The sequence below is a fragment of the Convolutriloba macropyga genome, chromosome 13 (genome assembly GCF_964194025.1).
Source record: "Convolutriloba macropyga chromosome 13, txConMacr16.3, whole genome shotgun sequence".
NCBI lineage: Eukaryota > Metazoa > Xenacoelomorpha > Acoela > Convolutidae > Convolutriloba > Convolutriloba macropyga.
The window spans coordinates 34,118,913-34,130,998 of NC_134480.1; the positions used below are offsets into that span (position 1 = coordinate 34,118,913).

The following is a 12,086-nucleotide window of genomic DNA, read 5'->3' on the forward strand; positions in this document are numbered from 1 at the left end:
AGTATTTTGCATTAGATCAAATTATTACCGTGCTTTTTAATCATCCAATAATTGGCCGAGATTCGCTCGGTTAACAATCGCGTCGTAACAAACGTATACTTGTGATTGGTCATTAAGCTCAGTCCTATAAGTTGTGCACAAACTATCAGGTGTGAGAAATTGGCGAAATTGACATAAAATTGGGTATTTTTTCATCTCAGTAATTTGTGCCCTTGATTTTCAAGAGCACGCTCTATAACTTGATAGCACGTGCACGCATTGATTAATGTCATCAAAATTATGAACTTGATATAAAGTCTGTTTTGCTTCTGAATAATGCAGTAAATTCACTGAACTAAAAAAATTAAAAATGCTAAATTGTTTATTTTTCAACATATGGTCCTTTCTTAGTACTTCTTTACCCCAATTAGAATATGACAATTTTTGATGAATCTGTTTTGGAATCCATGAATAAATTTTGTTCTCGTAAGGAGAAATGGGAAGAACAAGGTCGTCATCGAAAGTCTTTGGTCTGATCAAGTGGATTTTTTTTCACATTCATCGCAAAAAATTTGCCCACCAAATACAAGGGAATTTGACCTTCAATAAACGCCGAAAATAAATTAAATTCATATATGAATTTATCCTTATGGTCGCGATCAGATGGTATTGAGGTAATGGTAGTAAGTGAATCCTAACGTAACATTATTTGTGTAGAATTCATCTAATTAAGATGCGATTAAAACTAACTGGGATTAGTGTTTTCCATTTAATTATCTTGAAATATGAGAGAGAGTACTTCAATTCGAATCCAGAATGTGGTGGAAGTAACTTTTGTAAATACAAAAAGGCAACATCAAGTTGACAAAAGGCTCCGATGTTTCGTAGTTTTTGCTCTGATCTCATTTAGTGGGGGGGGGGGTATACGCTCAACTGGGTTGTTTTGTTCATTGAATTTTGGCCGATCGATATATTTGACATCGAACGACCTGAGTGCCATCAATCGATACCATGCAAATATACAAATAGACAAACAATTAGGATCATTCGGGTCTTATTTTTGTATACAGAGGCTTAATGTCTTAATGGGTAACATTAATCAATAACCAGAAGATTAATGTATAATTTTGATTACTTCAATATACATTCCTGATTATTGTGAAGGCATTTAAACTTTAACTTTTCGGTAATACTATATTATGTTTTATATGTTTGAAAAAAAAAACAAAATTAGAAAGCCCATTGAAAACAAAATTTTGATTTTTTTTAGGGAGTTATTGAGGTTTAATTTTTTTAAAGTTGTTTTTGAGGCATTTTGCTCAAAATTTGCTCAAATTAGCAAAAACATGTAAGAATTGTAAGGAAAGTGTTATTGGTTCTGCCTTCACAAATTGAAGAGGTTTGATGAACAGACTGATTCTAATTTTTTAAAACTAAAATGGTGATTTTTCAAGAAAAAAGTCACCACAAAGCTCTTTAAGCCCATTTTGTCCAAAATTGCAGAAGTTCAGGCCAAAACTGCAGAAGTACAGGCCATGTGCTGAAATATCCATCGTTCATTAAAATGCAACGTGTTTTACTTCAAATTTCCGCAAAAGTTTTCAGGAATTAAACTTTCTCCAGTTTTTCGCTAACTGTTCCGACAGTTCTTGCAAAATGGGGGAAAGTGCAAGGCTGGTTTTTTTTTCTTCACAAAAATGTTCTTTGTCTGCCAAACGTAGAGACATTCCATTTTGTCGCCTTTAGAAGCTAATGTTGCTTTTTGTTAAAATTTGTACATTTTTAAGGCAAGACGAAAACGGAGCTGTTTAAAATGGAAAGCAAACAAGAAGAAAAAAGTAGATAAATTAAACCATTTCAATAATAATTTTTTCATAGAAATCTTAATACACTATATTATATTTTTTAATGGACTATGCAATTTTTTAAAAGAAGAAAAAACATTTTCTGTATCAATGAAAATGTTTTTTTTAAAAAACAAGTTTTCAAAAGACAAAAAATAGAGAATGAAAACTTTATGACAACTTTTTACGTGTTTTCCCTCCTGCGTATTTATTCTCCTAACTTGGTTATTAAAACGTTGTGTAGTTGGAAAGCAAAAATGTAAAACAAATTTTTATCTAAATTTTTAAAAGTTATTACCTTGTGTTTGTTTTATGTTTATTTACTTGCTCAAGACTGAATCCAATTAAACGACTGTTTTCCTACCGATTTTCACCAAAACTATAGGAAGTAGTCTCGCTAGAGGAAGCAGACAGCACAAATAGGAACTAGAACGCTTTGTCCATCATTCTGCTGAGCCCTCTGGTTTCTCGCACAAACTATTTTCTGTGAAATTTAAGGCCTCTATATAGTAGATTATTGGATCAAACGGAGACCAAAATTAATGTAGTTTTTATACTTTTTGAGGACTGAAGAGAAAGATAAATAAAGTAATTGTTTTAATTTTTGCAGTCACTTACTCTAGACAGTCATTCCATGCTGCAAAATTGTTCTTTCAATTTGTGTTACTCGAGAATTAACCTTGCTGGTCAAATAAGGGATTTTGAGAAACAACAACAGTAAGTTGGCATTTTTGAGCAACAGGAAAAGGTTGTTTTTGTTCCAATTTCTGTTATGATTCATTTGATTTTCGATCTTAAGCAATCATGTGCCTTAAACATGTTTTCAGTTAGCTGAAGATGTAAAGTCGTCACTGGTACACTATCATTTTGTTAAGGCAAAAATAACTCGAATGAGAGACGTAGTTGATCATTATTTTCAGTGTTTTCAGATAACTGGGCAAATAAACGGTTAAATTTGATTCTATGTGTTCTAGCTCTCATGATTTTAATTGGACACGAAAATTGATGAACTGATTCTAATGGGTCTTTTGAAAAGCATAGAAATAATTTACCTTAGGAAAAAAACAAAAATTTCCATATTTCAACTTCTTTTTTACTTTAGAGACCTAAAATAGCGTTGATGTTTAAATCGTTCAGAGATAATTTTATTTATTAGCAGCTAACTTGATGCAATGTCATATTCCGAGTGTTTTTAGGATTCCTTTCAATGGATTCCTTTCAAAACCATTTTTCTGTCCGCCTTGTTCGGCAACTGATATTGGATAAATTGTTTGACAGTACTTTTTAAATAAAGTGATAAACTGGTGATGAATCAAATTTTTTGTTTTGAGAAAGTTTGACGTTGTAAACTGATAAAAAACTACTGGATCCTAAGAGTTATTTTTCTGTCAGTTGATATTGCCAAAACCATATCCAATTAATTACGGGTTCAATTGGAAGCTTTGGAAATCAGATGGAAACGGTTTGAAATTAAGATTATGCTTGAGTTTTGGAGGAGATGTAATACATAATTCGCAAAGTTAATCTCGCATGGCGTGGAACCTAAATAATTGTCCAATTGCGTGGGGTTGCAATTTTGATCAATGGAAATTTGAGAGTGCAAATCTAAATTACGAACCAATTCCGCGGAACAAATTAAAGATGCTGAATTTTGATCAATCAGACGATATGATCAGATTACATTTCACAACGAGAAATTAATTCAAATAACGGTGAAGAAGTGATTTGTTAGACCAATCACATACGAAAAAGTATCCAGTAAATTAAAGAAGCAAGAATTAAAAATGAACTAAATCATCAATTACGAGAAAGAGTGCTTTATCACAAAAAAGTTGACTATAATTTTTCTTTTCTTTTTCTTTAATAACTAACAATTTTTTTGCTGGTGCTCTCATATTGTCTTTAATATTGTGTATATGTTGCAGTATACTGGACAAAAAATTGTTCTTCTGTAAATTATTAACAGTATTAGGTTAGGGTTTTGAGTTTTTCATGTTATCGGAGACGTCGTACAAGAGTGCTTTTAGAAGAAATTGTGGTACACAATACCATTTGTTGAATAAACTGTTTTAATAATTTCACCCCAAAACTTTTTATTTGTTCATGTTCATGTCAAAAGTTTTCAAGCCTTTAGTTCACGAAACTCACTTGTAAACATTTTGAAGATGTTCACTTGTGAGTCATATTGTCTGGTAACTAATTTTTCGTTTCTCTGTAAAATATTATCTAATCAAAGTGTTTAGACAATGTTGTTGTCTAATCTAAACGATTTCTCAGTAATCGAAGTGACTATCAATTCTCGACTTCTGAATTGTGTGAATTGTCTGAATACAGTAGTTTTAGCGGTGATTTTTTGTAAGATTTGCGATTCTTAGCGTTGAATTATTTCTTTTTCACTGCATTCATCGCATTCAACGCTAAAAATCGCAATTCTTACATCTTTTCACCACATTCACCGCAAATTTTACATTTTTAGCGATTTTTAGCGTGGACACCTCGACCCGGGGGGGTTCTGTTACCCCCGAGATCAAGTATCGTCTGTGACCAGACTTGATGCCCTTGAAACGACCTCGGATCAGACTTTTGTTTGCTTGAACGGTTTTTGCATTCCATGTGCGCTATTTACCTTGGTCCATTTGTTCACAGCAGTAACTAATTTTGGGCTCAGCTTTTGCTTCTGAGTTTGTATGTTTAGCGTAGTTGAGATACAAATCTGGAAAATGATATTTAACCCCTGATCTAAAAATTATTTCTAAATTTTTTACGTCCAATCTCAGGCGCCAAAAAATTCACAGAACGTCGAGAATCAAAAATTATAATTTACAAGTAACTGCCAAATTTACATAATAAATTATAAAGCACAGCTCCATACAGAAACAAAAAGTTTTATTCAGTTCGACTTCAAGATGATAAATTCTAAACCACCCCCTCCCTCCCCGGGAGAGTGAAGATTTCTTTTCTATCATTGTGAGCATTCGACACTAAGAACGCCTTGTGATCTGGAAAATATATTGTTCCTACAAATTTCCAACATAGAGAATTATAAAACTATAAGTTATTTATTCTGAGTTTCATCCCAATGATCAGTAATAAAAGGCCGGAGGCGGGTGGCGGGGAGAGGGGGGGGGGGGTGAATTGTGTGTAAAATTTAGTTTTCCTCAAATTTTACTTGGCATTTTTTACTGCCCATTCCATTCCTTCCTGAATTCCGTCTCCTTTTCCAGCGGCGGAACTCATTTGAACTTTCCACTCTCGATCCGTCAAATCCTCCACTTCGAATGATCTTTTAATCTGGTTTTCGGACACTCCTCCTTTCAAATCTTTTTTATTCGCAAAAATCAAAACTGGTACACCTTCGAGTTTACTTTCTTCAAGGGCGTCAAGAAACGCTGTAGCCGATTCTTCCAATCGCTTCGTATCTGTCACATCTACAACGTAAACTAAAACGTCAGTGCCTTCGAAATAATTCCTCCAGTAGGGTCGCAAGTTTTTCTTACCCCCGACGTCAATAATCGTCATTTTGACCCCGTCTTTTTCAACTAATTTGACGTTCACGCCTTGAGTTGGAACAACAATTGGTTCTTCGTTTGTAATGATTTTAAGAATTGTAGTTTTTCCAGCATTGTCCAAACCGAGGAATAGAATTTTGAGTTGCTTCTCTTTGTGTTTGTGAAGTTTTCGTAAAGCTTCTAGTAGGCCCATCTTGCTAAAATTGATGAATTTAAAACTAATTATCTATTTATTTCGCTCTAAATTTATTACACCACAAAACTTAGCTAGTTGAATGTAGAATGCGAATTTAAAACTGTTCTCCACTGCCCCCTGAGATACTTTGCGATTTTTAAACAATAATCCGAAAACACGATTCATTATCAGAAAATCGAATGGATTTTAAAACTTAAACACGTTTCAAAAAATCCGAATAATTGTTCACACCTCTACGAATCGAGTTCGGTAAAAATTTAATATTGCTCAGCTTGGATCTTTTCCGTTTGTGCCCCCCCCCCCCCCAGCTTAGTGGGGGCATATTACTTGCACCCTCAGACGCACGTGCCATATTTTTACAATGATTTACGGATCTTTTCCGTTTGTCCCCCCCCCCCCCCCCCCAGGTTAGTGGGCGCATAATATTTGCACCCCCAGACGCACGTGCAATATTTTTAAATAATTATTTACCATGTAATGGCACGTGCTCTGTAACTGGAGGGCGCATAACGTACTGGGTGGACTTTGGGCACAAACGGAAAAGATCCGGGCACAAACGGAAAAGATCCCTCAGCTTTTATATTATTTTCAAAAACTTAAAGATGTTCTATTCTAATGACCCCGAAATCCACAGAAGAGAGGTTTGACATATTGCCCTAGTACGCACGGGTTTGCCACTTACCAGAACAATTTATTTATTTGTCATTTTTCAAGTTAGCGAAATGCATTCTCGAAGTGATAAATGTTCCGAAACGAGAGTTGAGACAAGTTTGAGTTGAAACGAAGACAGACATTAAATAATGCGGCACTAAAAGTTAAATCTTCAAATGAGTTAGACCACCTTCCAAAGTTAGAATGTTGAAGAAATCTTCCAAAACACTCATATGATTGCAAAATCCTCCCTTTTTCCTCAGAAGAACCAAACAATGATAAATATAAAATCAGTTAAAAGATATGTAACGAAAGATGACGAAACGTGATCAAATTAACGTTAGACGCTGTCGGATAAGAATTTCAAAATTGACAAAAATTTTATAAAAAAACACTGTTGAACATAATAAATCATGCCATAAAAACCATACATTATTAAAAATCTGCAGCAGAAAAATACAGAAAGTGTATTCTGCTACATTCTCTACAAAATCACAGACTGAGAAGACTCTATCATCTTATATTTAGAGCTTGCCCACTTTACTTTAGTCGGTCGCTTAGTTTAGATGCACTATGTGTATACCATTGACTCCGGTGCTACTTATTACCACCGTTATAATCGAACTTTACATTCAGTGCTTTCCAGAGTCGGGTAGTCAGAGGGAATTAGGTAAGTCTACTTGGCGCGCAGAAATAAACAACTCAAGCTCTATATTCCTTAAGCATGTAAAAAGAGCCCAACTAGCGTCTGCTTTAACCCTCAAAATATTGCCCGACAAAAAAAACATTTTTAAGTTAAGCCATAAAAACTTTTACATTATGCCATAAAAAACCAAAAAGTAATGTAAATCTCAAAATATTACCAAAAACAAACTTTTACCATAACGAATGTGCAATAATCAGCCATGATAAACCATTATAAGGAAATCGGATCTGGACCACGACAGAGCTGCACCTAAAAGCTAAAACTACAATAAATTTGGTATTTATCTAGAAAACATTATTACGTAGTTGCTGGAGATTTTCGAATTTTCTAGTTGATTAGAGTACCATTATAAAAATCTTTATTTGCAATTTAGGTTTAAGGCTTTTTATACCTTAACTATCAGTTTCTATAAAAATTATCGGTTCAGAGAAAACTCGTTGAAATTTTGAGTCATCACTAATTAACGCAGATCAATTTATAATTAATCATATTCAGGATTTTGACAACCTCACTCAGCAAAATGCCCAACTCCACATACTCACAATTTTTTTTTAATTTACTCAAGTAACAGAAATTCGATATGGAAGTTTTTAAATCTTTTTTGTTGTCTTCCTTCCCTACTGCTCCTAGGGGAAGTCCTTGTTATAATATTTCCATTACAGCGCTGATACAAGATTTGAATAAGCTGCTTGATCAATACGACAGATATTCAGGGAAAACCGGAAACAAAAATTAGAGAACGTTGAATTGACGCACGGACCTCGCGTAGAATAATTTAACCAATAGAATTGTCACAATGGAAAATGTCAACAAGTTCAAATTATTTAAGAAACTCAGTGTCCAAAATCATGAGCTCGAAATTAAAATGTGTTTTTTTACTGGATTTGATGACGTTTGACGAAAAAAAATTTTCAGCAACCCTGTAGGACATATATTGAATTAGGATATACACAGCATATGAGAAACACAGCTAACCAAAATAATCTCATTGCGATGACATTACTTTGCGCGAACTTGGCATATGATGAAATGTCAGTCATTATCAAACATCCCAGCTATCAGTAATTCTGGTTTTCAAGCGAAATTTTTTTCTGAAGTTGGAAAAAAACATCTTTTTTGGAAAAAAACTATTTTTGCTCCAGAAATCAACATTTCCTTGCGACAGAAAAGGTTGGTCAATCTAAATTTTGAGACCTCATTCTTCGAAACGCTAACTTTTGATAGCTTGAAATTGTAATTTTCTTCTAAAAAACATTCTCTACTTCGGTGTCTGATTTACTGCTACGGTGACTAAATTTCCTGCTTTGAAAAAGTGACTACAGCTAAACACATCGGGAATCTTAAACCGGGGTTCCATAATATTAAACATAGCCGGCAGGTTGCCGGAAAAAAGCCGCGATAGACGCTTGTGGCCTTCCATGAATTGAAACAACATAAGAAATAAGATAGACAGCTCAACCACCAGTCCTTTAATCGACCACTGAACTTTTTGGGTTTGATTCGGACTGGCAGTTTCATGGCAAAGCAGTAGAAGTCACTGAAATTATTGAAAAATCGAATCCAAGAAGTCTTGTCGTAGGAATCATTGATGGAGATGACGAATTAAAAGACATAGGAGGACAATTCCTGAAAAACAGTTCAAAGAATTGTATTGATTTATGACCTCACAATAATCAACTCTGCTTTAAAAGGCAAATGAGAGCTGTTAGTTATTAGACTAAGCAACAAAACAGCAGCAGAACTACAGAAACAAGCAAGACTAAAAACTCAACTTTTATTTTCTGAATAGACAGGATCGACATCAAAAATTAACTGCTATGAACTCATATTAGCAACTATATTCTTCTATTTCTCACTGGCAATCTGTCATTAAAATGCGATGAGTCCTCTCACTAATAATATTAAATAACCAAAAAAGCATACATCACAAAAAAAAACGCTGAATGTTTTGAAAACAATTAGTATGAAAGTCACAGAACGCAACAGTTACTGAAGGATACAATAACATCTGATTATTTGAGTCCTTAATGACCACCGTTGAGACATGTCATCATTGAGATTAAGTAATAAGACAGCAATACGTACAACAAATACTAGCAAAACTAAAAGTCGCAAAGTTTTTTTAAAAAACGAACATGCGTATAAGTCACAAAAAGAAATTGCTATAGACACAAATTCACACAAAATTATTGAGAAAAAGTAGTGTTAAAGTCATGAAAACCACTAGATTTTGACTCGAGTCATTATTTAGGTTCTTTAAGGCATCATTAGCAACCAATTAGACCTGTCATTGACGGTACTAAGTGATAAGACAACAGATAATTTAAAAAAGGGGCAAAACCTAAAAATCTCTAATATTTTATGACAACAAATAGTGGCAAAGTCATATAGAGTTTTAGCTGCTTTTTAATGAATTCAAACAAGGGCAAATAGGCACAATTAGAACACATATCTACCGTCTTAAAAGCACTGTTGGAGAGACAACTCTGAAAACAGAAGTCAAATTGACTCACATTAAAAAAAGTCCATCTAAAAAACGGCCAAAATGATCACACACCAATTTCTCAGTCCACTTTCAAGGTATTTTGAAAAAAATTCAAGCTTCAAACTTACAGTATTTTTTGCTCCTTTTACTATTTCAGTGTGACCAAAATCATTACTCTAATTTGACTTCACACTGGCGTGAAAAGTCGAAAAAAACGTGAACAGATCTTAAAAAAAGACAGCGCACCAATACAATTGAAATTCTTTGAATTGTAAAAAACCACGATGTCCTCAATAATAGCCGCTATCGCTTCGTGGCTGTTAACAAGATGGGTTAGTCCGCTGTTCGGAACAATGAGATCTTTAGTCAACTGAGTTAAGAAACTACAGGGTGAAGTTTATTTTTTTTACCAAGTTTGCTTGAATTTAGTCCTCCGTCCTCTCTTCCAATTACTTTTGGTTAGAAAAAAATAAAGATTCGGAGAAAGGCATAATAATGCATTCCTTGCCTTAATCTACATGTTTAGAGTTGTTAGACAAGAGCGTTAGAAAAATTGCCCAATTGAATTAAACTCAAAAAATAAACATGCTTAAAAGCTGAAGTATAGGCTTCTGCATCTGCTTGAAGTCGCTGAAAACTTCAGCAGTTTATTAAGAACCGTTCGAGAAATTAAGCACGGGTTTTGATTTAAGACCCTCGCGTGCTCATTTTAAAATGGCGAAAGTCTGCAGTGCCAGAAGTCAACATGCCAGAAGTTGCTACTTAGCCAGAAGTTGAATTTCGTTGCCTTTTGTCATTTTAAAACGTGCGCGTTTGGTGTTTTAAGCATGGTTAAGTGACTCTGCAGAAGTCACTCCGAAATTCTGACTTAACATCTGGAACCTTTTCGTGGTTCTCGATAAACGCCAGAAGTTCTCAGTGACAATGTTATGGCACACTCCCGGGTCGAGACCGAATGGTTATCTTGTAAGAACTTGCAAGTTTCTTGCAAAAAATGGTTAACTTGTAAGAACTTGCAAGTCGAATGGTTAACTTGTAAGAACTTGCAAGTCGAATGATTAACTTGTAAGAACTTGCAAGTCGAATGGTTAACTTGTAAGTTTCAGTCCAAACTGAAAAACACACTGAAAACCAAATTTATGATTAATTTCATATTGGATTCTTGGCAGTTATATCAAAATTTCTTGAATTAATGTTCATCTGACGAAAAAATACTCCTCTTAACCTGTACTAGAGACAAAAATTCCAACACATTTTCACTGTGCAAAATTTCTGACTATAATGTTTTTTGTGAAGTTGGCAAGAACACTCAGTCAACAGTAAAAGCTTTTGCGCATCGTTAAATCGATCAAAAAAAATTATTGTGGTTTTCGGCCATTTTGTGAGAAAACTCTTAAAAATTAACACTTGATTTTTTTCTCTGTACTTTCGACGTTTTAATTTTATGGTTGATATGTTTAATTCTCAATCAGTGATATACCTCTCCCAAGGCTAAAATTATTCTGATGGTGTTGAGTTTAGCGTTATTTTTATCTGGGGGTCCCAATTTTCCTGTAACTTCGAATTTAGCAGAAAAAAAAGAGAAAAATTGGTAGTCGTTTTATTTTTACCGATGAAGTGATTCAGAAATGCACAGCTGGATTTCTGCTACCAATAGCAAATTGGCTGTTCCTGACAAACAGAATTACAGCGCATGATGGGTTCTCTTTGTAGAAAGAAAGAAGTGCAATGAAAAGCATTCGAATAATAAAACTTGATTCTTTTTCTCTTTACGTTTAATGTTAGCTTTTTTAAAACTTTCTTGCTGACCTTGTCTACCAAGAACTAAAAGTACACACATTGTCTAACTGATTATTCATATAAAAACATAAACTAATAAGAGCGTGAGGGTCCTGCTTTGCCTATGATAAGTTGCTGCTTAGCCGAAAGGGAACAAAAGTAATTTTTCGCAAACTTTGTGTCGTGCAACGTTTTTTTATGATCCGGGCCAAAACCAATTCCATAATGCGGCTCTATATCAATGCTCTAGGCACGAAACAAAAGCAAGCTAGAGGAATTTGCCAAAAACAACAAATAATCTGATTATTTCATTGTAAGATGTAAAATTTGTTCATATTTCCTATTTTTTCTCAAATTTAATTTCCTATAACATTTTGATAAGTATTTTTAATACAAACTTTGATGGTAGAGCAGAAAAACAAGTACTCAAAAAAGCAAAATCTTCAACACGAAAAAAGGGATGGGGTTCTCTGCGGTTCTCAAAACAGACGAAAACTTCCATGAAGCTCCAAAAAAAGTACGTTTTTCCACTGAGAAAGCCTAAAAAAACTGTTTTAACAATCATCTTTCGGCTTTTGTGATAAAAAACTCTCTGTCTTGCAGATAAGGAATAGATTTTGTGAAGTTTGTTGCGTTATTTTGAAGAAATCTGACTCTGCTTGACCTCGAGCAGATGGAAACATTCCAAAAAAATATTGACTGTTCAAAGACTCCGACTAAAAAAAATTTTTGTTGAAAGAGTTGGGAAAAGTATAGTGGTCCTTTCTAACAATTACTCGATTGTAAAAAAAATGATACTATATTTGTTGCTCTTCTCGGCCGGTTTGCGGAAATTTTTTTTGCTTTCCTCTCCGGAATATCTTATTCGATTGATTTTTGTCAAAAGGGTCAAGGTTGGACTTTGCATATTTTATCATAGTAAGGTTCTAATGCAGTA

At 34.1% G+C, this 12,086-nt stretch overlaps 2 protein-coding genes across 3 annotated transcripts in view; one reads left to right on the plus strand and one right to left on the minus strand.

The window, feature by feature from the left end:
* Nucleotides 1-12,086, plus strand: part of LOC142351437 (uncharacterized) — a 376,474-nt gene that overhangs the window by 350,368 nt on the left and 14,020 nt on the right. The gene's annotated exons all lie outside the window — the stretch shown is intronic.
* LOC142351438 (uncharacterized) overlaps nucleotides 4,925-12,086 on the minus strand; it is a 40,159-nt gene continuing 32,997 nt past the window's right edge. For both annotated transcript variants that reach the window (XM_075403445.1, XM_075403446.1), the window contains exon 2: nucleotides 4,925-5,529. In XM_075403445.1, coding sequence (XP_075259560.1) covers nucleotides 4,989-5,525 — 537 coding nt within the window. In that variant the 5' untranslated portion in view covers nucleotides 5,526-5,529 and the 3' untranslated portion in view covers nucleotides 4,925-4,988. The remainder of the gene's footprint in view (nucleotides 5,530-12,086) is intronic.